This window comes from Camelus dromedarius, chromosome 32 (assembly GCF_036321535.1).
Source record: "Camelus dromedarius isolate mCamDro1 chromosome 32, mCamDro1.pat, whole genome shotgun sequence".
Classification (NCBI taxonomy): Eukaryota; Metazoa; Chordata; class Mammalia; order Artiodactyla; family Camelidae; genus Camelus; species Camelus dromedarius.
The window spans coordinates 21,062,921-21,088,289 of record NC_087467.1 but is presented as its reverse complement, the minus strand read 5'-3'; the positions used below and the strand labels follow the sequence as shown (position 1 = coordinate 21,088,289).

The 25,369-nt window shown below is 42.8% G+C and overlaps 1 protein-coding gene across 3 annotated transcripts in view; it reads right to left on the bottom strand.

Annotated features, from left to right (window-relative positions):
• Positions 1 to 25,369, bottom strand: part of PTPRM (protein tyrosine phosphatase receptor type M) — a 605,094-nt gene that overhangs the window by 208,080 nt on the left and 371,645 nt on the right. For 2 of the 3 annotated variants that reach the window (XM_031439160.2, XM_064481603.1), the window contains exons 12-14: positions 11,564 to 11,837; positions 10,147 to 10,183; positions 3,339 to 3,413 (exon numbers count right to left, since the gene is read on the bottom strand). In XM_031439160.2, the coding sequence (XP_031295020.2) occupies positions 3,339 to 3,413; positions 10,147 to 10,183; positions 11,564 to 11,837 (386 nt within the window). The remainder of the gene's footprint in view (positions 1 to 3,338; positions 3,414 to 10,146; positions 10,184 to 11,563; positions 11,838 to 25,369) is intronic. The other variant, XM_031439166.2, reaches the window with a different exon arrangement.

The window sequence follows — 25,369 nt, the reverse complement described above, 5'->3', positions numbered from 1 at the left end:
CAGGAGCTTGGCTCCAATGAGATATTCTGTTTCCTTTCATAATCTCCCAGCTACAGTGGTTTAGTAATGTGTTTTTTAAAACTGTGGGTTACAACCCATTAGTGGGAAATGAAATTGATTTAGTAGGTAGCAACTAAATTTTTTAAAAAATGAAATAGAATAAGATACGACAGAACGGAACAGATCAGAGAGCAGCTTATTCAGGGAGCAGCTCTGGTCATGCTGTCTCTAAATCTTTTGCTTCAGTTAAACATGTGGGTGTGTGTACTGGGGGGTGATGCATTCTGACTGTCGACTGAGGACAACAAAGTTTAAGAACACCCCTAGGCAACGACAGGCTTGCTTATCAAACACACCAGCATTCTGAGCATTCTGCATCTGAGCTCCATGCATTCAGTGAATTAAATCAGCCAGTATTTACGGGCACTTGTGTTGGGTCTGACATGGTCCGTGTGCAGGGGGTCAGGTACCAGGCACTTGTCTTCTCTGTGTTAGGCAAGGAAGGGAGGACCTGTCTACACCCAGGAGAATTGCACTGGCATGTAATGCGATCTGGGACAACAGGACTAAGTCACAGAGGACCCACTATCTTATCAACGTGTCCTGGTGTCAGCGCACCCTCCAGGAGCATTTGAAAGGGCAAGATGTCAGCACAATTAAAACAAAGCAGACCAGAATACCGCCCAAGGTGCTTCAGAATGTCTCCCTCATGATCTCCGGCTGGCTTCCAGAAGGAACTGTGTTGATCTAGCAGACAACGGGTCACAGACGTGAAATGCTCAGAACTGCCCCATTGGCCATTCCCTAAGCCGCTCAACATGATGGGGAAGGTTTTGAAACTCGCTGTCTTTTTCCCACGTTAGTTACAAAACTGCTGTCTCATCTTCACCGCTAAATGACAAGCGTATCATTTTTTCATTCATAAGAGCTAGTGTGTATGTTGGTTCTGACGTCACAAATGCAAAAATATCTGATGCCAAGAGCCTGGGCAACCGCACAAAGCAAACCTGTTCATGAGAGTTAGCATATCTTTACCTGCAACACAGAAGGTGCTGGATAAATGTCAGTCAGTGATTGAATGAATGAGGTCTCAAGCCTGCAGTACGACTCATGAACACATCTATTAAACAAGACAGCGTTACTGTGCTCAAAGTGGATGGCTGATGCAGATGGAAAATACAAAAGAAATGTTACTGGAGCTTGGATTTATCTGGGTGAGGTTAACCATCATTAGCAGCAGCAGTGAAAACTGAAAAAAAAAAAAGGATGAGTAGTTTTTTTTTTTTTTTAACTGGTTTTTAAGGCTTATTCTCACACTCCATCATTTTAATCCCTATAAAAACAAAGTAATGATCACCATCACCTGCCGCCCATAAAAGAATGGCAGCATAGGTACTGTGCTAGGTACGTGCAGGGCACCTGCAGCTAGGTATGTGTCTTTCTCAGACTAGCTGCAAAATAACAAGGAAGCATGGATCTGAAAGCCTTGTGAAGGAGGCTACTTAGGAGGTATCTTCTCAATTTTTAGTTTTGAAAATTTGAAAGACTTTAGTTTTAAAAGTTTATAATTTAAAATTTTAAAAATAATTAAAAAATTCAAATTAAAAAATCTAGTTTAAAAGATTAAAAAATGTTTAAAAAGTTTGAGAGAGAACGCTATATTCAGAAGCTGCATTTACTTTATTCCTAGTAAACTACGTGCTGAATTTGAAGGTAGTGGATTATAGGGAAAGTCTCAAAGGGGCAATTTATATTTCCCACCAGCACTCATTCTATGATGGTGGGCAACCTATTTTTAATGTTTGCTGCCAAGACTGGTACCAGCTCAGATGTGATGGGGGCGGGGTGGGGGGTCAGACCTGCTGAGGATCCCAGATTACCTTCTAGGTGGACACATAACCCTACAGGAGCCGTGGACCAGGCCTGAGCTGCGGAGTTTTCTGAGGGGAGGACTTCTGTGAGAGGGACACTGTCTGTTTTCCAAGTACTTCTACTGCTGGGAGGGACTCTTTGGAAGTTTGGGATAAGAGAGCGTCTGCAGCAAGCAGAAGCTCAGCCAGTAAAGCAAATATGCTTAAAAGAAGCTTAGAAGCAAGGGAAACAGACCTGGTAATGATATGTTTATAGCTTTTAGGCCCTGAAACAGAGGACTGAACATATGTATGGAATTGCAGCAGAGAAAAAGTAAAATTCCTGTGTTTCTTTACCTTATAAAAAGTGGCCTATAATTTTCCTGAGTCTCAGTGGCTTTATTTTCCAAAATAATAAGCTCGCAGAAAAACTTAAACATTCATGAATTCTTCCTAGGAGCTGAACTTTGCTTTTCCTCTTAAATGTTAGGGTATGTTAATTTCATGCACACAGAACGACTGCTGAAAACCTGTGGGAAGCAGGCGTGTGTTTCTTCCTTGGCTTTCATCATCCCGTCACTCCTGTGACCAACTACCACGTTGCTGACGTCCCTGAAAGCAGACTCTGAGCCCTGCCCAGGTAACTGTGCTAGAAATCTGGACGGTGGCAGCACCAAACTTGGTCCCCTGGCTTCCCTGCACCCACTCATCTTGGATCTGGAGTGATGGGACTGGATGTTGTTCTGTGTGAGTCTATACGCTTGTCCATACACACCTTTAGTGGTGCCACCGACGGACAAGCTAATTGCTTAGTGTAAAGGAGCACACAGCTCAATTCCATGACTCTAAGCCATTCAGTTTTTTTTAAAACTTCCCTAAATTATGCAGCGCATTTGACTTGCAGATGTGCCTCTGCTTTTTATAAACAGTTTGCTTTGAAACAAGGATCTATAAGGAATGCAATCAGCTCGATTCCAGCTGTATGTTCACGAAAAGCTGTTTGTACACCAGCTTTGGGTGGCTTCACTTAGGAACACTGGTGATGAGGCTGTGTATTGCTAAATGTGGGTGCAAGCTGGACCCTATGAGGTGGAAAGAAACCTCTCTCACCCTCTAATCGCAATGCCTTTCTAGCTTCATCTGGATAACTGGGAAGACAGCTTTACGTGTGGAGACTGACATCTGTCCGATGGCACTGCTGGGGCAAGCCCGGCGTATTTCACTCCATACAACATTCGGCGAGAAAGGAACATACCAACAGACAAACATACAATGAGGTCATGCAGTGGGTCTGTGCTCGATGCATGGATGTAAATGTGCACACGGAAGAGGCCAAGCACACCACTTAACGCGGGCACAGGTCTGGACCAAGAGTTGGAGACACTGTCAACAAGCCTTAAGCGAAGGAGGAGATGCAGAGGGGAAACGAAGCTGAGAAAAATGAGCGGGAGATGGGCAAGATGACTCGTCTGTACTTGAACGTCTGACCTGTCCGCTGGTCGTCGCCTGCAGCAGGGGCGATGCCAACATGAGGAGTCGTAAGCTGAGTCACGATTATCGCAGCTACGGCAAAGGAAGGTTCCCAGGTCAGCACGCATGAGGGAAGAGAAAGCCAGACTGAAGCCAGGCTAGCAAGGAGGATCTCCATCAGCATATCCCATTGTCTCCATTTTCTTCCAACAACAACAAAAAGAGAAGGAAAAAGAAAAAAAGAAAAAAAAAAAAAAAAAAAACCCCACAGCAAGCTGTTGAACTTTGTGAATTTGTTTCCCTAAAGAGGCAGGCAGTTAGATTTCTAACTATGACACCGTTGCAAGTTTTGGCTGAGATTTTGGATAGACTGACTAACATTAAAAAAAAAAAAAAAAAAAAAAAAGAAAGAAAGAAAAGAAAAGAAAAAAAAGGAAAAACAAAAAACATTAGTTCTCAGTAAAGATCTAAACTGAACAGTGTTTCCAACTGCTGTTGAGTGGAGCATAGATTCATTGCTAATTATGATGATCCAAACTTGAGGCTTTCAAAATGCATCAGGTTATTTAAAATTCTGCTAAATCACAATCTTTTTCTCTTCTTGCTAAAATCAACTTTGTAAAAAAATGTTATCTTCTCTCACTAAAAACATTTTTACATAGAGAAAGTTCTCTGATAACTAAATTTCATGCAGAGCATTTCCATTTAGGGACTTTATTTTGTCACATTCAGGGAATGAAAAAAAAAAAAAAACGCATCTCAAAACATCCGTTAAAAAAAATGAAGGCTGATCATTGCCTTGGCTACAGTTGTCATGGTTAACATGTGACCAAAGAAATGATTAAGATTCTTGAAGCGGACCAGGCGAGCTTCTTGGTTTGCCTACACAGCTCAGCAGTTGTGTTTAAATGGTTAACATTTATGACACACAAATATTGAAAAAAAAGAGAGAAAATTAAAACGTCAGTTCTAACGTGATGCAGCTGGAAAATGATGCAAAGAAAAAATATTGGAAAATTAAGAACAGGCTTACATGAAAGATTACTAATTTAAATGGAACAGCCTGGGTGCTATTAGAAATGTGGCAACGAGTAAGGAAAATAGATCATCTACCATCTGCAGACAATTAAACCCAAAACTGCTGCTGCATAATATTTTGAAATATCCCTCTGCTCCGTTCAAACAGTGCTGTTCCTCGGAACCAGACAGCAGAAGCAACTGGGTTTCAAAGTGGTATAATCGTCTTTCACACGTTATTAATGAAAACTTCCTAGTCTTGCTCAGTGAGATGAACAAACTAACAGTTTGGTTGGAGAATGGAGAACTCCCGAGGTATTGCAAAGATAATTTTCTTGGTATGACACAGTATGCAATTTTGCATACTGATGTAATAAATTGTAAACAGTAAAATGCTATTTCTAAGACTTGTGACAAAGTTGGTACCAATTTCAAGTTGACGCACAGAACACTTTCTTGGTCACAGACGACTATTGTTCAACCAACATTCGTGCACTGTTTTCCATTATTTACAGGAAAATCTGACCTATTCTACTTCTGAGAAAAATTATATCATCTTTTATCAAAACAGAGCATCTATCCAATATTGTAAAAGGTGAACGATCTGAACAAAAAGTCCCTTGGGAAGAGCTGTGTCAGGGAGCCAGGCACTCACAGCTGAAAGGCTCAGAACTCAAGTGGAAAAGCACACTTAAAGACATCAGGGAGGGTTCCTACGGGGTCTTTCTGTTCTGCCTTGTAAACTGTCCCTTTGTGACTGTTACTCTTTGTTACGAGGAAAAAAATGTAATTTCATTACAAATCACCTTAGAAGAGGGGTCAGCCAACCCACTGCTTGCTTTTGCAAATAGTTTTTTTTTTAACATTTACAAAATATTGGATTTATTTGGGTAGAATGTCCATTTTTTCTTCTTAGAGCGCCTAAATTTTATGTAAGTATGTATGTATGTATGTACTTAAACACCTTTACTGTGGTAATGGTTCTTGCACAGTAAACTACATGTCTTTCAGATGTATGTTTTGATGAATTTTGACAAATGTACACACCAATGAAACCACCACCACAATCAAGACAGCTAACGTTCCCATTACTCCCCAATAGTGCAAATAAAGTTTTATTGGCACGTGGACATGTTTGTTTGTTCACATGTGGCTGATGGTTGCTCTTGTTTATTAAGGGCAGGGCTGAGGGGCCATCCTGATGGCTCAGGAAGCCTAAAGTATCTCCTGTCTGCCCTTAACAGAAAAACCTGCTGCCCTCTGTCTGCAAGTATCAGTAGGAATAAACTCAGGGTCTCCTTTAGCACAAAGGTGCGCTCGGGAGACTGACACACAGCAGTGTGTCCAGCCCCCAAGTGTCACTTCAGTTACACATGGTGGGGTTCCTGGACTCTGTGAACCAGTGCTTACCAAACGGGGTTTCAGAGGACTCGAGCCTTCCTTGAAAAATGAGTTTGGGTCAAATAATTTAGAAAACGCCAGGCTGGACAAAGTTGACCAGGTTTCTTTCCCCAGGAGCTTCTCAGGGAACTTCATGCCCTCATGACATATGCTAGGAAGACTTCAGATCAAGAAAAGGAAATCTTTTCTCTACAAAACGCAGAGCGGCAAATGCATATCGTATTTGTGTTTCTATTTCTAAATCCACAGCTAAATGATGGCAGATTAGCATATAGGAGTGGTCTTACTATGTAATTTGTTTTCTCGGGTACTGAATATGAGTAATTGAAAGGAATCTTAATTAGCTTGACATCTCCACAGACATTCTTCTCAGCTCTTTTATCAGTGTACTTTCATTCTGTAGCACTGTGGCTTAGAAAGGATGGCACTGCTTTGAACAAAACAGTGAACAGAAAAACAGTCTAGAAAAACCTCTCAAAGAGCCTAGTGATTAAAAAAGAAACATTCCCATTTCTGAATATAGTTAGAAACTGTATTGAAACAATAGAAATCCTTCAAAGTTTCCTGAAGGTCTTCCAGCAAAGCACACTGCAATACAAATGTAAGTTAAACAAAAGACTACACTTAAAACAGGGGAGCGTCTGTGCACAGAAAATTCACCTTAAAATATGACATTAGAATAATGGTTTCGTTTTTTTGTTGTTGTTGTTTACACTTTAGCATCTGACTAGTATAATACTTTGGGGAAGAATTTAGCATGTGCTTTCATGTAGTTTTTGTTTTGATTTCTAGCTAGATTGCTGTCAGCCAAATCATATCAAAGACAAGTGAATTCATATGACGTCCTGCCCCAACACACTAAACACAGAGACAAACAAAAAACTCCCAAACTTTTACAAACTCAGAATCCTCAAAACTTAAAAGGTGATGTGTTTACGCATCTACACCTAAAAGTCTCCCAGATTACGCTACGCCTCACACAGGCGGCACTCAAATAATTTTTAAAATAAATGTATTTCACAAAAGAGCTCCCAAATGTTTATACTGTCAAGGAGAAACATAGCTGGCATCACGTGATGGAAAAATTATTTTATGAGAGATTAATGCAAAGTATACAGTTTAAACTGGTTGTATTAATTTTGAACCTCATTTAATACAAGAAACCTAATTTGCTAATAAGACCGCTTTCTCCTTTTCAGTATCTCCTGTCAGTTTAGAACTGATCAACAAAGTCTTCCAAAGCTAGCACAAAAGAGGTTCAACCCTACTAGTCACCGACAAGCAGTCACGGGGGATGTAAAAGCCAGAGAAAACACATACACTGATTGCTAAGACCCAGGTGGATCAAGGGGTCTTAAAAAGAATTCAAGTATCAAAATCTGAATGCGATTCAGAATCAAAATCGAAATTAGGAGAATCTAAGAAAAACTAAGAGCTATTCTATGCACTCCACCATAAAGGTGAAAAAGAACCCTATGAATTGGGAGGGTGACCCCAAACATCATGCATATTCTGTCACCATATGGTGTGTTTTTAACTCGAGAGAGAATATTCTATGATGAATTTGCCTTTAGCTAACCATCAAAATACAGTCAGAAATACGTACGAGGAATCTAGACATGTAAACTAAAGGAGGAAACATGAAAACACAGGCAGTCCCTCGACATATGAAGATACGTCATAACACACCTTAGATTTTTTTCCGGTGTTTAACTTTATATGAGGCTTTATATTTGAGATGATTCGTGTGAAAATGTACACTTGTAATATTACTAAAATAATCACAACATTAAGTTCATAACTAGCATGAACTATATCTTCAAGAGACGTATCTGTGTTTGAAATTACAAATTAGATCCTTCTGAAAAAAAAAAAAAAACCCCTTCATGCTTTCTCTAAAAGACATTTGTCAACAGTTGTTTCAGGAACACAGTGAAATCTTTGTAAATTCAGAATGCTGCTTAGGAATGTGGTTTAGTAGCTGAAAATTCAATCAAGCCACCATGCTGTCAGCAAGACACGCATGGCAAAAAAGTCAGGATGTTTTAACTCTTGTAAATTTCAAACATCTTTCCTATATGGTGCCAGTCAAGTTATCAGACCTGCCTGTTTCTCTGTTTTGACTATGGAGTCAGGATGGAAGGGCTTCCTGCATGGCAAAATAATTTTCAGTATGAACTGTAAAATTACCTGATTATAAAGAGGGTAAAACATTAGACAGTGCTATAAAGGGAGGTTGCTGAGTCCGTATTTGTAGAAATTGATGAAATAAAATAGTACTAACTAGTGTCATTTCACCTGGAAAGAGACTATCTCCCTCCCAAGGCTATGATTTTATGAACAGAAACGATGACGGGATGCAATGAATATTAAAATTTGTTTCTCTCTTTCCCCTGCAAAAAGGCTATTTGGTTGGATAGCGTTTGTGGCTGTGTAAATGTCTGCAAATGACTCAGAAAATATAAGCAGGAATAGTTCGTCAATCAGGTCATCTGATTGCCTAATCAGCCTTTGGTGAATTGGAAAACAAATCACAATATTGATTAAATCAGGCTGATGGAAGAAAATGATCCAAATCACCATCTAATTCAATCTATTGTGAAAACAGCCAACGTCAGGTTTCCATATTTACTAGTGTGTTATTTATGTAATTATTTAACTATGCAAATGAGTAGGATGACAGTTCGTTGTTTTCAGAGCAAACTGGGCAGTGACTCAGCTCTAGTAAAAAGGAGGCTAGACACTTATCCAGTGCAATATACAACTGGTTCTGCTGGGTGAAGAGACGTGAGATAGAGTGAAACACTTTGACCCACTGGTTATTATCTGAGTGACCTTGGCAAGTCAATTCATCTTCCCGGTATGCATTTTCTTCATCTTAAAAATAAAAATAGCAATGCCTGTCTCCTTTCTGACAGCACTGTTGAAGAAATAAATGAGAACATGCACATGAAAGTGATTTTAACTTTCAGCTGTGGTGTTCAACACGAGGCATTATAAATTAGGCACACTGGAACTGGCTTCTTGAGACCTCAAAGGTAAGCAGAATTCAGTAAAGCAATCTGAGTGTGGGCGATGATCTGGAGGTCTTAAGTTACGTCGATACCTCATTCAAAGGCCTTAGAATACTGTAATCGTTAATAGTTAATAGCGAATTACAGTTTAGAAAACACATCAGTATCTGAAATTTCATTTTTTACTAATTTATTTTTTACAAACTAAAGGCTCATAATCAGGTACAATATGACATCAAGAACTGAGTGTTTTAAAATCAATGTCCAGAGATTCTTGGAACCAGAGCTATGAGCCCGTAAGGACAAACAAAATACAAATGAGGTGCGTCCCTTCCACGAGCCCTGGCATACAACAGGAAACCAAGAGATGTTTGTCAAGTTAACTGAATAAAAAGGTCAGGTGTCTTCAGGAAATAAGAATTCAGTGAGAATTTGGAAAATGCAGATGGGCACGTGCAATAAATTCAAACTATGTTGCCTGAACGTTAAGCAGCAAAAACAAGATATTTTCATCCAACAGAACTCATCAAGGGACTACCCTGACCTGATTAAATCTGGTGCTCTACGCATGTTTCCCATCTTTTCTGAATTAAATCTCACGGCACTTTCTCCTAGTGCTCAGGGTTACTCTAATGGTCTGAAAAAAAACGTAGTTAGCGGCAAGTGTTAATTTATAATGCCTTGTTTTAATGCAGCATTGTACGTTTCTCGCACACTTCCACAAGTGATGGTTAAAACCACACTGGAAGGCAGATAGATCCATTACAGTTTGTACACACACACACACACACAAACACACACACACATGCGCGTGTGTGGCTGCTCTCTTCCTTAGAAGGCCCTGTGTGGTGAGCTGACGGTGGTTCACCCTCCATCTCGGCCTCAGTCACATTTTCTCAGGATTTTATCCAGGCCTGGGAAACAGAAGTTCTGCAATAACATCACCTGGCTCCTGGGTTCAGAGACTCACCTCACCAGTGAAAACAAGCCCACGCAACGCCACTGTATAGAGCTTTCCTAACTAGACAACTGCATTGAAACAGCAGGATGTATTTTACTATTTTGCTTATGAAGACTCACTGGACACAGTATCGGAACATATGGTATCACGGTTTAAAACTCGCATATGAGGTCATAGAAAAATTAATTTTAATAGAATTTTAAAAGAGATAACCACTGAAAACTGCTCTGAAACCCAGCATGATGACCTCTTATCTGGAAAAAAGATCTACGTGAAACACAGTTTCACTGCCATATGACCCCAGCACATCGCCATGAGCACGCACGCAGCCACACGCTTGCTTCAATGATGCTAATGTTTCAAGAAGTTTTGAAACACCATCTAAAATCTTAAAGGACATAAACTAGGAGAGCATCCCACAATTTCAACCTACCTTTTGTGGCCACTCGAACACAGTCTATTTTGGTTTCCTGTGTTAAATAAAGAGGGGAAAAAAATCACTATTCATGTTTTAAATGTTAGACAAACAAAATCTCTGTAGTTCTCTTTAGATACGAAGAGGTCTCATTGTTCCAGGAGTGGCATTAACCACACAATGCTCACTCCTTGAACCTCGTTCTGATACATTTTCTGGCTCCAGTGCCAGTGGTGGTAGTGGTGGTGGTGATGGTGGTGATGGTGATAAGGGTGGTAATGGTGGTGCTGGTGGTGGTGGTGGTGGTGGTTGTGATGGTGGTGGTAGTGATGGTGGTGGTGATGGTGGTGATGGTGATAAGGGTGGTAATGGTGGTGATGGTGGTAATGGTGGTGGCGGTGATGGTAGTAGTGATGGTGGTGGTGATGGTGGTGGTGGCGATGGCGGTGGTTGTGATTGTGGTGGCAGTGGTGATGGTGGTGATGGTGGTAATGGCGGTGGTGGTGACAGTTGTGATGGTGGTGGTGGTGGTAATGGTGGGGGTGGCAGTTGTGATGGTGGTGGTAATGGTTGTGATGGTGGTGGTAGTGATGGTGGTGATGATGGTGGTGGCGGTGGTGATGGTGATGGTGGGTACCTGGGGAGCAGATGGTGAGGTTAGAGCTCTACATGAAATGTCTCTGCCCAGTGGCCTCTGCCTTCCCTCTGCAGACCCTTACTCTCTCCTTGTGCAAACACTCCTGGGGAAGAATCATGTCCCTAGTTTCCCCCTTCTCACTGGCAAAAGTCAGTGATGGTGCCCAGACCTGCACTGTGAAGGAGGGAAACCACTGCAGTATCTGGAAACCTTGCCCTTCTTTCTAAGGAGACTTCCATATCTCATCAGGGTTCTGGTTTGGTCTGAACAGGAAAGGGGAAAAAATTCAAAAACAACTTGATAGTTATTATTTTGTTCCCATTTAATCTTTCTAAAGCTGTTTTCTTTTAGGGAAAAAAACAGATAACTAATTTAGCCCCTGCTATAGGAAGCATGAACTCTAGTGGAATCAAAAGAAATGGGACAGAATATGCTGAAAAGACAGAAGTTGTGAATCTCACAAAACTTTAAATGAGCTGAACGTATGTGTGGTAGCTATGCTAGTTTCCTGTAAAATAGAAAGCTAAGCAGAATTACTGGCCAACCTTCAGTAACAAGTAAAAACGGAAAATAAAAACCATCATGTTGACAATACAGTCTTTCTACCAAAACAAATACAAATAGATCCATTTCTTCCCATAAATTTCTCCAGGTGAGAATAATTTTAAAAAGAGAGAATGAAACACATTTATTCCAAGGAAAAATACACAAAAGCGTGACCACCTTATGTAATCTGACTGTGTTCACATTCATAACCCTGAACTTGGCCTTAATAAACAACCTGTTTGTAAAACTTACCCCGTTGGCTCTACTGGCAGCTTGGAAATAAATTCTGTAGCTTTTATGGGGAAGGAGTGGAGTGTTCCAGTATCCATTGTATGTCTTATTATCACCAATGGTGAAAGGCTGAGCAGCCTGGAGGCTGTTGGCCGGGAATTCTGCAGCGAAATAGTACTGGGAATTCAGGATGGAAGCATTCTGGAAGTGGATTGGCACTGGGTAGCATTTTAAGATTTCTGTCGTCTTTTTTGTTCTTCGAGGGCGTTCCTCCTCAACAACTATTTGGTAGACACTAGAAAAAAGAGAGTATTATCAGTGATACTTCACGATGATGGAGCTGATCCCCTTTGGGATCCACAGGAAACCCCAAGTAAAGAAGATACTGGATATCGTCCATAATGTTAACCATTTACAGTAGCCAAGACATGGAAGCAACCCAAATGCCTATTGACAGACAACTGGATAAAGAAGATGTGGTGTATTTATACAATGGAATACTACTCAGCCATAAAAAAGAATAAAATAATGCCATTTACAGCAACATGGATGGATCTAGAGATTGTCATTCTAAGTGAAGTATGCCAGAAAGAGAAAAAAAAATACCATATGATATCATTTATATGTGGAATCTAAAAAAAAAAGATTAAATGAACTTATTTATAAAACAGAAACAGACTCAGAATAAACAGAATAAACTTATGGTTTCCAAGGAGGAAAGGGGGTGGGAAGGGATAACTTGGGAGTTTGAGATTTGCAGATACTAACTACTACATATAAAATAGATAAACAAGTTTCTACTATACAGCACAGGGAACTATTTCAATATCGTATAGTAACCTATAACGAAAAGGAATATATGTATGTATATGTGTGACTGAAACATGATGCTGTACACCAGAAATTGACACAACATTGTAAACTGATTTTACTTCAGTAGAAAAAGAATGCAAAAATAAAAAAACAAGTAACAAGTACATATGGATGAGGCCACTTGCTCAATGGAAGAGAGGGAAAGCGCTTCAGCTAAAAAAAAACCTTTTTCTGTAACACTCTCTGCTGTTTATGTGAGCAGGACACCAAGACAGTGTTCTTCCTCCACGTCACTGAAAAGGAATTTGTCAATGATTAACTCAGCTTACCTAATAAATGAAGTTAGGTTAACTGCAAGTTTATAAAAAAGGCAATGTAATATTTTCTTCAGGGACATCTGTTATGAACCCACATGAAGTCTTATCAAGTCACGAGACACAGTGTGTGATGATTCGGATTAATCAAGGCTTAACTTCCCATACTTTCTTGTATTCCTTTGTCTTTTACCATATTCGGTCAGTGGAAAGAGATGATGTTAAAAAAAAAAGCAGAGAAAAAGGACTGGAATGTCAAATCCAAGGCCCTGGAGTTACAAGTAGTTTCTAAGACTTAGTCATGAACAGGTTGTCTGAATTGCACACAAATATACAATGGGAATGAGTAACCTCTGAAGATGTCTGCAAGGACAGATGTCCCCGTGGAGGGGTGGATTTCCTGGTGCTGACCCATCTTTCCCTCCCAACCCCTTCCAGCATCTGAGATTTTTGAGTTAACCTTAGGAGAATGGGAGAAACCTTGAAGGGACGGACTTTTTAAGTGAGATATATACATTTACCAGAATGATGAACTTTTGTGCAGTTTTGTTGGAAAAAAGGTTTCTAATACTGAGAAAAACTCAACCTTAAAAACAGCTTTCAGAAACTGAACCCAGGTTAGATTGCGGGTCCTTCTGGTGAGGAGACAGGTCTTTTCCTTACCATATCAGAAAAGCACTGAGCAGGAGCAGTGCCGACTGCTTGACCGCTCAGTACGGGCACTCATTCATTCCAGGAAAACAGAGTAGAAGGGAGGTGTCTCCCATCCCCACCTGCTGGGGAAAGCGAGAGGTCCCTCTTTGCGCTCCTGTCCCCGTGAATTCTGAACGTGCACCAGTGAATCTCCCGTTTCCGGGAGTACAACGTTGCACACTCTGTTACGCCTGTGCAGTGCAGCTGTCATTCAGTTTGTAATTCTGTCTGAGTAACAGTCAGCTGTTGTAGGTCATCAGAATGACTGCTCAGAAGACAGGCAGTCCAGCAGGTTTACCGTGTAATGGTAAAGGGACTTCTGAGTCGTGATGTAAAACTTAAAACAAAAAAAAAGAACAGGAATTTGACTCTTACTCCCTAACATCAGAGACTCTCTATTGGTTGTGGAAGATGCTCCAAGTCTGGCAGAATTCTTCCTGCACAGCGGATCTGACATAGAAGGAAGAGTTTAGGAAGAATCTTCCTATAATGGGGGGGGGGGGGCCAGGGACCCAGACAGAGACAGAGGGGACTTTGATTTCGTGCCCCCTTCTCCCTGACTCTTTACATCTAGAGTCAGGCATGGTGATTAAAATATAGCTGCCAAGTTCTTTGACATCTCTCCCACCAAGAATGGGGTTGGCTAACCTTAATGACTGCAGGTAACCAATAGAAGGTAACAGAGGAACAATGGGCAACTCAAGACTTCGGTCAGAGAGAGTGGTGCATCTCCAGCCTGGTTCCCTCCAGCTCTGCAAGAAGCCGGCCACTGTGGTCCCACCAACCTGCACTGGCCTGAACTCAGTCCTGAAGAGCTTCCAGCTGACACTCTGTAACCCTGACAGCCATGTCTGGGGCCGTCCTGGAAGGTCACGCAGCCGAGCCTTCGGGTGACGGCAGCCCTTAGAGACCCCACACAGGAGCCCCAGTGGCCCACCAAGACACGGTCAAACAGAAAGTGAAACTCTGCTAAGTTTTGGAGTGGTTGGGTAGGCAGCAAATATTAACCAGAATACCAGGTCATGGAATAGCAAGAACAAAGGGTCAAAGTCAAAGTCAAAGACTGGCACAACTGCCGAGGACAGGTAACCCACGGAGAAGGCTGTCCCGCCACGCCAAGAATTATCAACAGCCTCAAGAAAGTGTAACCATTCCCATGCAATGCCTTCTCGGGGGAGGGGGATACCACGGGGGAGGGGGGCCTCCTTCTAAGCTCGACTCCCAACTCCTAAAACGGGGGTGTTAAGTCAATGTCTTTCGGTCTTTTTTTTTTTTTCCTATGAAATGAGAGAATTAGATGGTTCTCTAAGGGACATTTTATATTTCTTTTATTCAGAATTTTTATCCAGTAGACAAGAACCACTCTCACAAAACAGATAAGTCAAAGAATAATTCACTGCTTTGCAAAGAGAATCCCCATTAAATAAAATTATTGTTAACACTAGCTGTCTTTGATCAGCAAGCTCTTCTAATTTATTTGCTATACGACATGATTTTCCAAATCTCACTTTAAAAACAATGTCTGGAAAACTCATTCTACAAGACAAAGTAGAAACATTAAGATTTACGTGAAGAAAAAAAAATTTTCAGAAATTACTCCACACAGGAAGTGTGAGGCCAGCTGCCTTGCACGTGTAGGTTTCATTTCTCATTTTACTGATGAGAAAGCTGAAGTTCAGAGGTGAAGTGCCCATTCTTTTCAGGGCACGCAGTAATTAGACAGCACACGGGGTCTCCTGACCATCAGTTGACACCGTCCAAGCAGCACCTGTTGCAAAGTCCTGGTTAAGGCACTCCTGCGAAACTACACCCCGGGCATCTTCACTTGCTCAGGTTGACATAACCCACACACACACCAGATCCCGTGATCAATATATCTTGAGTGTCGTGTAGCAACTCTTTCTCACTTATCCCATCAAGAGAGCTATAGACTGTAACCATGCCTCTGACCTCAATTCCTTCTCTGTCTATGTCGTGGCTGATTTCCAGGGAGCACACTCTCCTGGATTCTGCAGCGACACCAGCATCTGGCTGGTGTCCTCTGCAGCTCTGGTCCCTCCCAGGGACTTCATCACACACAGCCCTGGACACAGTGATCACCTGCTTCTCAACTCGATTCTCACTCCACTAGATGAAAGATCAGCACAGCCACTCAGACAGCTTGAATTCTCCTGCCACAAATACCCTCTCCTCTATGCCTTCACCCTGGTCTGGTCCTGAGGTTGTTACCTAAATGCATCTTCCCAACACCTGAAATCTTCTGTCACTCTCAGCAGGTGACCCTACCTTGTAAAAAGACTGGGACCCTCTCATGAACCCTCTCTTGGGGGCTTACCATCTGTCCCCCCATTTGACATTCTCTCACTCTGCTCCAAACTCACAAAAACACGTTTGCTGTGAAGACTTAGAGTCATCTGTGCCCTCTGATTGCTAATTTTAAGTCTTGTATGGTCCTGGAGAAGGATGAGCGTGATTTAGTCATTTCTGCATCTTATGTCACCTAGAACGAAGTGGACCATGAAGTCCTATTTCTGGAAGCGCAGCATCGTCCTGAAGTAATTTCTAGTTTAGATACTTTATACGTAGTAGTGGGGAGGAAATACACTGATACTCATTAACATGCTTTGCTTTACTAAAATGCCATCCTAAGTTTACTCTGTATTCATTTCCTGACCACCCAAGAGTTAACAGAGGAGGAAACGACCAAGAAAAAGGTCCTGTGACGAGAGTGCTGGTGAGATGGCAAGTCTACCCAGAATAACCCACAAGTAAGCATGAACTGGAGGGACTCAGAAGCCGCATCCTACCCCGCTTCTCTCATCTCCATCTCTCACACTTTCCATCCATCTTCACCCCCCCCCCAACTTTGCTAATTTTTCCCAACTATACTCAGTTATTAACTCAGTAAGTCTTTTTTCAGTGCCTAGTCCGTGCCAGGGGCTGTCCTGCTTTACCTTGAAAAGTATGATATTTGAACATTTGATATTCGATATTCGGAGGAAGAAAATTTCACTTTGTAATTTAAATGCCATCTAAGTGAATATGAAGGAAAACAATTAATTTTTCCCAAGCACCAATTTTATGAGGATCAGCTGAAAATTGGAGAACGAAATGATTATTTAATGGGCCCCCCTTTCAGCCAGCTGGTATGTCCTACCATATACTCTGCTCCAGATACATTACTTTTTAAATGGCTACCATCGACTCATCTTCAGATGCATTAAGGGAAGAACTAAGTTGACCAGAGCAATTTCAAACCCAAAATGTCTTTTCATCCTTGCTCCACAAGACAAATTAGATTTGCAAGCATCCAGACCTCAAATCTATTTGCTCTTTAATAATTTAAGCACAGAAAGGTCAAGCAGCTCTTTTCTATTCCTTTTTATCAAAGTCCAAGTGCTAATGAAAAATGGCTGAATCCTATCTGCTGCCCAGTTGCCAAAGGGTACTGCCTCCCTGATGGAAATGAGCACATTATTGGCATCCAGGTCAACAGTACCGTGACAGAACTTTATGACTAATGTGTTTCTCATTTGTACGAATAACGTCATTTCACTGATGAGTTTCGTAAGATCTTTCCAACCACAACTGTAATCTCAAAAGCAGCCTTGAAAACCTCACTATCTGAATGTTTTTCCTTAAAGGATGATTTTAAAAAAGCAAATTCTCGAGGATGGAAACTGAGAAGTTTCTAGCTTTGTGAGCTGAATTAAAATTCTCTTCTCCTTTCAAAGTACTGCTCATGTTCCCTTTGTTTATTAAAGTCGCTCCATTCCTAGCCTTCCTCCACCACTGTTCTGGAATTTAAAGTAACATAAAACCTTCCTGCAGCATTTGCAGTACGAAGGCACCATCCATCGTGGAGATGAATCTGCCAAAAAATGTGACATCACCACATCCAAACTTCCTTATGGAATGAAATTTAATTTAAAGTTTAATTTATGCTAGGCCTTTCTACAACAAAACTCTACGGCTTTTAGAAAGAGACTGAGAAATCTGCATTTATGCAGAAGAGCACACGAAGTATAAACTAGAAAAGAACACCTGAACATCTTTCACGTACTCTGTTAAACCCGGAAGTTCGAACGTGATGAAATGTTCTAACTTCGAAGACTTGGAGGGGATGCCTGCTGCAGATTTCAAATTGACTTTAAAATCTGTGCCCTAATTCATTTCAAGATTAAACCCTTAGTTGTAAGTCCATTTTTCGTATCCACTTATTCTGTTTATGCTGATAACAGCATAAAATATTGAAGGGTGATCCAGCCGGATAGCAGAACGGAAGGCAAGCAGGAGAGGAGAGAGGTGGGGACATACCGATCCATTTCACTGTTGCTTTTGCTGGTCCTTTAAAGTTGGCACCCCTGATCATTTCAAGGACTTAGAATGATGTTCATTTCATGGTATCTAATAGTGACTTTTAGCTCGATTTTCAATTTTTGTTAAAAACCATCTATTCCCTAGGTATAAAAAAAAGAATAGAGTCTACTATGAATATTTTCTTAAAGATTAACTTTTCCAGGGGTGAGGGAAAATGAAAGTATCAATTATATGCAAAGCATGTAAAATACACGTATTAATTCAGAATTTATTTCCTTCTTGTTCTTTTTTCAGTCACACCTGTTCTTTAAACGTGTCAGCATTTATTGAAATGACACCCTCATGATCCAAATGACCTGGTACAACCAAACTACATCATAAAAATATTGTCACTGGGTTAAAATTAGGGAAAGAAAGGTCATGATGCAAACCCCAAGCTTCTGGTCCACGTGAGTATTTTCTTTTAATTAATTAACTAATAATTAATTTTTAGCCTTCATTACATTTTTATTTGCTTTTGATGAGAATTCAGTGCTTTTTTGGAGTCGTTTGTCAGCGGGACTAGGATTCACGTGACACTCGTGCTGGAAGCAGCCGTCCGCGCACATCCTGCTCATGTGCTCACAGACGCAGACTGAGAACTAGTTTTACACAGACAATGGGCACTGGGTAGCACGCCGCACAGCAGAAACTGACTTGCGGGGCTGAACAGTCTATACTGGCAACTTTAATGTCTCTTTGTCCGGCTCTGGTCTAGGTAAGGTTGCTGTGGATGACTTTCAGGGTGCCACAAGTACAATTTATGTCTTCTTGGCTGTAATTCATCGTAAGGTGCTTGCCTGGCATCCCTGAGTTACTAGTGTTCTGCACGTGTGTGCACACGTGTGAGCTAGGCCTGGGCACATGGCCCTGTACCCCTGAAGCTCTGCTAGTTTTAAAATCTGATATAATAAAATATTAATTACAGCTGAAAGGCTGGGCAAGAAATACGCACTCAGTTACAGCACTGTATTGTGAACAGAGGGCAGGAAGAAAGAAAATCCTTCAGTTATGGAAGTTTGGGACAATAAAAGGACACCCAGAACGTCAGACTCGGCTGAGGAGCCATGTAAGAGGCCACGTGTTGTTCTTCTTCACAACAGGCACCAAATTTCGAGTAAATCAGCCTGAGATGGAACATCTTCCAAGAGTGACTTCTCCCCCTTTTAAGAAGCCAAGACATTTTCCTTTGCACGTTCTCCTTTCCACTGATGTTTATCGTAATTGAATCATCGCAATTTCGTAACAAACATATGACTCTAAAAATTAGAATTCAAAGTCAGCTACCATTTTTAAAGCTTGTTTTTCTTAAATAGCACCGGTGACTTGAATAAAACTAAAGAAACCAAATACTATCAAAGCCACACTAAATAGCTTCATTATTGTATGTTTGTATACTATTCAATTCAGAATCTTTCAGCCCCTAAAAGCAGCAAGAGTGCTGGCCAGGTGACCTGGAATATAAACTCCACTGGGCAGACGGCAGGTGCACTGAAGGGGGCGCTGCTCAGAGCACAAACCGAGGCAGTAGAAGGAAGAAACAAATGAGCGAGGCACGGACTGTCCCCACCCTTGGGAAGCGCAGCCTCAGGGTGTTAGAAGTAGGTCCCTCCAACAAAGAACTGGGACAAGGAGCTGCCCCAGGTTTGTACAAAGTGCAAGCGGTGCAGGGGAGGAGGGTGAGGGTCCCCATCAACCCCCCTGAGGACACCTGGCCCCTGGACCGCGTGCCCAAACGCTCCGACTGCCACTGCCACCTGAAGACTGTCCTGTGCTGCCTCTGGCCACCCACTTTCTCCCTAAATTAAAGATAAAGCAACAACAACAAACAGAAAAGAAAATGTCCTTGGCTTCCCAATCTCCATTCCCTACAGCCACCTGTGCGGACGAAACCCCACCGACGTCCCAACACGTCTTCCCATCAGACTCACCAGAGACTGCTGGAAACACCCCCGGTGCCCAGGACGGCCCTTCATCAACAGGACAGAGGAAGCAGGGTAGCAGACTAGGCTCTGGCTCAGACACTGCAAGGTCCCAGCAGACCTGCCCCAAGAGCCCCCGAGTTCCCCCAGAGGAACCCCAGGAGTGGCAGGGCCCCCCTCACAGCTTCCACACCGCCCAGCTCCTGGAAGAATGCTCTGCGGGCATGGCAGCCGGGCTGGCTGTTCTGGCCACATCCCCCTGTGATGCCAGGGCGAGGAACAAGAACGGAGGTGCCCTGCTTTCTGGGCGGACAGTGGACAGGCGCCTGCGCCCTCCACCTCTCCCAAGATCACCCTCAGGCAAACTGGGAACTACTTTCCCTAGCTTCTGTCATCACTCCGCAGGTTATAAGGTCCATAATTTCTCAATTCTAGTACTTCTTTCGCTATCCATTGTAATCATTATGGTTGGGTCCACAATGATGTATTGTGTTGTTTCTGAGGTGGTGCTAGGTTTGGCACTGGGGGCTCCTGCTGGCCTCCCTGGTCCCCAGGCAGCCTCACTGCTCTGCCTTCTCCATGGAAGGCCCAGCGATGCCCCCCGGTGAGGGGGCCTGTGCACCTGCCTGGGAGGCCTGGACCACCAGACTGGAGCTCCCATCTAATATCCGGACTCCTTCAGACGGGAGTATGTTGGAAAAAAAGAAAATGTGAGAAACAGGGGAAGGGAAGCTGGGCCCTTTACTTTCACGCCCCAAAGCACGTTTGAAATGGAGTTCGAGGGAAAGTCAAATTAAGTTTCACTGTATAAACGCTCCAATACCTCTGTCCTTAATAGCTTCCCCTGCCATTCTTGGAGCTTCTTTTCAAGGGTTCTCGAAGAACAAACTCAGTTTCCAAAATGAATTTTCCAAGAGCTGCCTGACATTGTTATCCTCAAAGCAACTTTCATAAAAATGATCCCTGATCCCTGGCAGTAAAGGAATCCAGAGTATTTTGCAAGACGATGAAACTCACCTAAAGTCAGGTGGGTAAAGGCTGGTGGTCGTGGTAATCAGGGATTTAGCCCCTTTTGTGAACACGCACTGTAGCAGTTCAGCTATAATAAGTCTTAAAAAAAAACCAAACCAATGTCGTAATATAAAACTGAGGTTTTACCATCAAATGACATTTGGGTCTCTGTGATTACGTGTACCCCAGTGAAAAAAGGAAACATTTTTGGTTGGAAGTCAGGTATTTAGAGTTCCTTTCATTAAACAATTTTAGCAACAGACAGAAGATTCAAAAACTGTGACAAAACCACCTGTAGCCCAGAGGGTTTAAGGTGCCCTTACAGTTCACATTTCTTCAGTAAATAAGAGGGAACAATTAAGAAACTATTAATAAGCATTTTGAAAGAACTGGCATTTTCTTTCTTTATTCACGGGGGACTATTAGAAACAGTGAAATGAAAAAGAGCCTGCATATCAACAAAGACAGACTGATGAATTTGATTCAAACAATTCAATACATGAAAACAAATCTGTTCGATCCAAGTCCTTCAAGCACTCGACATTTTGCTGGTTTACAGCCAGGCGGTTCTGATGGAGTTAGGCTTGACCAGGAAAATGAAAAAAGTCTTAGCTTACAGACCATCATGAAGAAAACAACAACTGTAAAAAAGCTCTGCTTTTAACTTCCAAGAACTAAGTATTAGAGATCGACCCCAAAGATTTCAATGACCGTAACCTAGAAACAGAGGTGTAATGTTATCTTCTCAACACCTTCTCAACAAAGGACGTTAAGTTTGCAGAAAAGCCCACATCTGCAAAGGAAAATGTAACCGTGTTGGCTCCAAAGAGATTCTGCAGGGACGATGTTTGTGGTGGGGATGCCTCCCAGGAGGCACAGTGTGCCTCCCATGGGTCACACAGTGTCGCACAGAGAGGGCAAGGCTGTTAACCACCCCAGACCTCAGTTCCCCTATCTGCGCACGGAGCATAGGCATCTGACTAGTCTTCTCTGGGCGACTGGAAACCACTCCACAAAGGACCGAGCCCGGGCCTGTCACATTATAGCTCCTCAATCCAAGTAACAACAACTCCTCGCTCTTTATTCTCCTAATTATTATTCCTGTTCAGATCGTAACTGAGGTTCAGGAATATTTTATTAGGACCCAGAAAATTTCCTAAGACGCAGGTATAATAAAAGGGGTTCCTGTGTTATCTACAAGTGACTGTCATCATTACAGACCAGAAGAGCATCAACAGGAAGTAAGAAAAGCCTTCCCACATCGAGCAGAGGACGTCTGCGTGTCAGAGGCTGTCCTGAGGGCTTTGCTCACTGTCATTAACCTCCTGGCCACCCTCTGAGGTAGACATTATCACTCAAGTCTAATCGAGGAGGAGAATGAGACAGAACAGTTCCCCACTTGCCCAGGAGCACAGGGCAGATCAGCACCAGGATGTAAACCCAGGATCTCTGAACTCCACGCCGTGGGTGGCTGCGTACTGTATGATGCTGAACCCCTCCGCACCTTCCTTCCCAAGAAAGGGCCATTATTTGTAACTCCTCCAACCAACGATGCGTTCTCACCACTGTGATGTCTGGATGGAACAACAGGTCCTCTAAAACTCTGATGATCTTACAGAATGAACCCACAATATTCATGCAAACACACATTTCTTACGACTACCATAAAATTGTTGTCAAAGTATGGGTTTCCATTATAACGTAGATCCTATTTAAGTGATAACTGAAGTATGTTGGCATAAAAGTTAAAGGGTTGTAATGATTAGAAATTTTAAGCAATTACCAAAAGCACAGAATACAGGGAGTAAAAACTGAACAGCAATCTTATCCACCTGTTTGGTGAAGCCAGACCCGGTTATTATAGTTTTACCCTTTTCTTAGCACTTCAGTTGACCAAGAACTCTCTTTCCACCTACACTTCCTCTCATGACAGCGCTGCTGAAATGGCTGGGGAGTGCACTGGACTTCAATTTCAGAACCAAAGAAAGACTCAGAGCCCACAGGGTGGCGCAAGGTCCCACAGTAGTGACCAGCGCGGCCCAGATGCAAGCCCCAGGTTCCTGGCCCATGCGAGCATTTTTCTTCTAATCAATTAGCTAGTAATTAATTTTTCAGCCTTCGTTACATTTTTATTTGATTTTGATGAGAATTCTTTGTAGTAATTCTTCAAGGTTCCCAGCTTTTTCAAAAATGTAAATTTCAGGTGTCTAGGATTGTAATTCGACATCTGTGCACACTGCAGAGTGACAGTCTAGGTAACCATCCATCCCCCTGCTCATCTGGCCCACTACCCAGCCCCTTTCCCATCTACCGGGGATGGAAGGTAAAGGCGGAAAGGGGGGTGTCAGTGACCCTGAGAGGTGAGAGCAGGACAAGTTTTAAAGGAGTCGGTACAGACACGCCAGATTATAGTGACCTTCCAGCTGAAGTCTGAGTTCACAGCAACGGCTTATTTGCAGTCGTCTTTCTGAATTTCTCTTCTCACTAAAAAAAATAAGATTGATCCAAGGGTAAAGGTAGGGTATTTTTTTACGCTTCTGCACTAGACGGGGTCATGGTATTGAAATTTTATTTAGAGATGAGAATATACACTTAGGCCCGGCTTCTTCCTTATATATCCAACTAGTTAAAAGGAGATTTCAGACCTTCAGCTTCTTACCTATAAAGGTTTCAGTGATAATGACTTCTGCTCACAAGAAAAAGATGAGGTTCAATTCAACAGTTATTGCACACTTAATTAGGTCTGAGGTACTGAATGATATTCAGAAGCGGAATTATGAGAATCATTGTGTGATCATTTTGCGTTTCCTGTTACATTTACATACATTTTACACAACGATTAGCCTAGGACAATGCTCACTTTCAGCATCGAATTCATAATCTAACGAATACTCCTGAGTACCGGTCGAACGTCACTCCCTGTGTGTGGTTTTACCTGCATTTACTCCGAGGACCTCCGAGGGGGCGCCTCTCCTTGGGAGACCGACCCACCAACCGACGGACACCTGCCTTCCAGCCCTTGACTGGCCACCTCAGCTGAAACCTGAGGATGTCAGGTCACATCCTGACCCACCGCTGAGACCCCACCCTCCTGTCACATTGCTCAGTGCACTCCAGACTCTCCCATACAGCTCACCACCATCCTAGCATGGTGACTTGAACGTAAAACTGCTCAACAGATATTTGGTGAACAAATGAAGCCTCAGTGAATAATAGCCAAGGGTCAACCCTAAAGTTTCCTATAACACTTTGCAATGCTACAAAGGGCAAGGATTTTAACTAGATACTAATAACCTCACAGGCGTCTTACCACTTCTCACTGAGCAGAAAAAAGTACTGATGCTGACAGAAAAACACGATTAGGTAAATGTGGAGAAGTGAAAAAAAATGGGACGCAGTTAGAGAAATACTCCAAAGGGTACGATAATACCGGGGGAAAAACTAACACTGCTCCCCAATCGTTCTGCTACCTAACAGACTAAAGCACTGAGTATTAATCAAATCAAGAGGCTGAAAACCAAATACTGGTAACCAACACAAGCGTAAGATAATAATACACTTAATAAAATAAGTTTTTATGAAACCAAAGGCACATCAGCACTTTTGGGTGCTTAAAGTTCTTGTCATAAGCACTCGCATTGTATCTATTTCTAAGTGCCTGCTGATAAAATGATCTGCTGAAGAGAATGACATGAAACAGTGTTCGTAACACGGCTGCGCCTGCTCCCCCAACAGGATCACAAGGTCCTGCGACCTGAGGAAGACGCCGGGTCCTCTCTGAGCAGCTCCTTGGCTCTGAAAGCCCACAGCTCTAAGCAGCATCCTGGATGTGGTTTTAATACTTTAAGTGCTTTTAAAAAGTGAAAAGGAGGCACATCTAAGTCGAACCAGTCAGTCTTTGTCGAGATTTCCCAGCCCCTCTCTCCCGAAGGCCGTCAGTCTCGGCCTGGAGCACCTCTACAAACGCATCCCTTGAACTCCCCAGAATCGACAGCCGTGACAAGGACGCCCCAGCGGTTCCCAAGAGCAAACGACACAGCACCACTGAGATTCATTGCTTAGGTGCTATGTTGTTGGATTCAAGGCATTTGCAACCTATTGGCACTCAGGGTTTGCAATTGAGACTGCATTTGAGACTGAAATTATTTTTTTGAGACTGAAATTATTCCACTGTTAACGCTTATGAGAGGTCCAGATAGGGCGTGGGGACAGATACAGAACTTTCTCTCGTCAAAGGGCAGTGAGTTCAGGGAGCCTGCTCCCTCCCCCGACGACGGCTTCTGGGCTTCTGGGCAGTGCGGTGGGGGTGCTCACACCTCTAGGGAGACAGCCACGCACAACATATGGCACTTCCGCCAAACAGGACACTCACGTCACCTGTAGTTCCCACCTCAGACAGGGACCTCGGCAGGGACAAGCATGGGTGCCTTAGTGGGCAGCAGGCAAGAGAAAGGGAGAAACGGTGCAAGCAACTCAGGCCCTCCCTGGCCCAGCCAAGAGTGAGCCACACTCGTCCGCTGAGCTCCCGGGGCATCTGTTCCTGTTCCTTCTGGAGCCGGGAGGAGCACGAGCCCTCCGGCTCCCGTGAGCAAAGGCCCCACCACATCAGCCAGTAGGCGCTGCAAACGCATCCCGATGCATGTAATCATCTCACGGGCTCGGGGCAACGGGGTCAGGGCGGCACAGCAAAGGGAGGCAGAGATAAGCAAGAGACA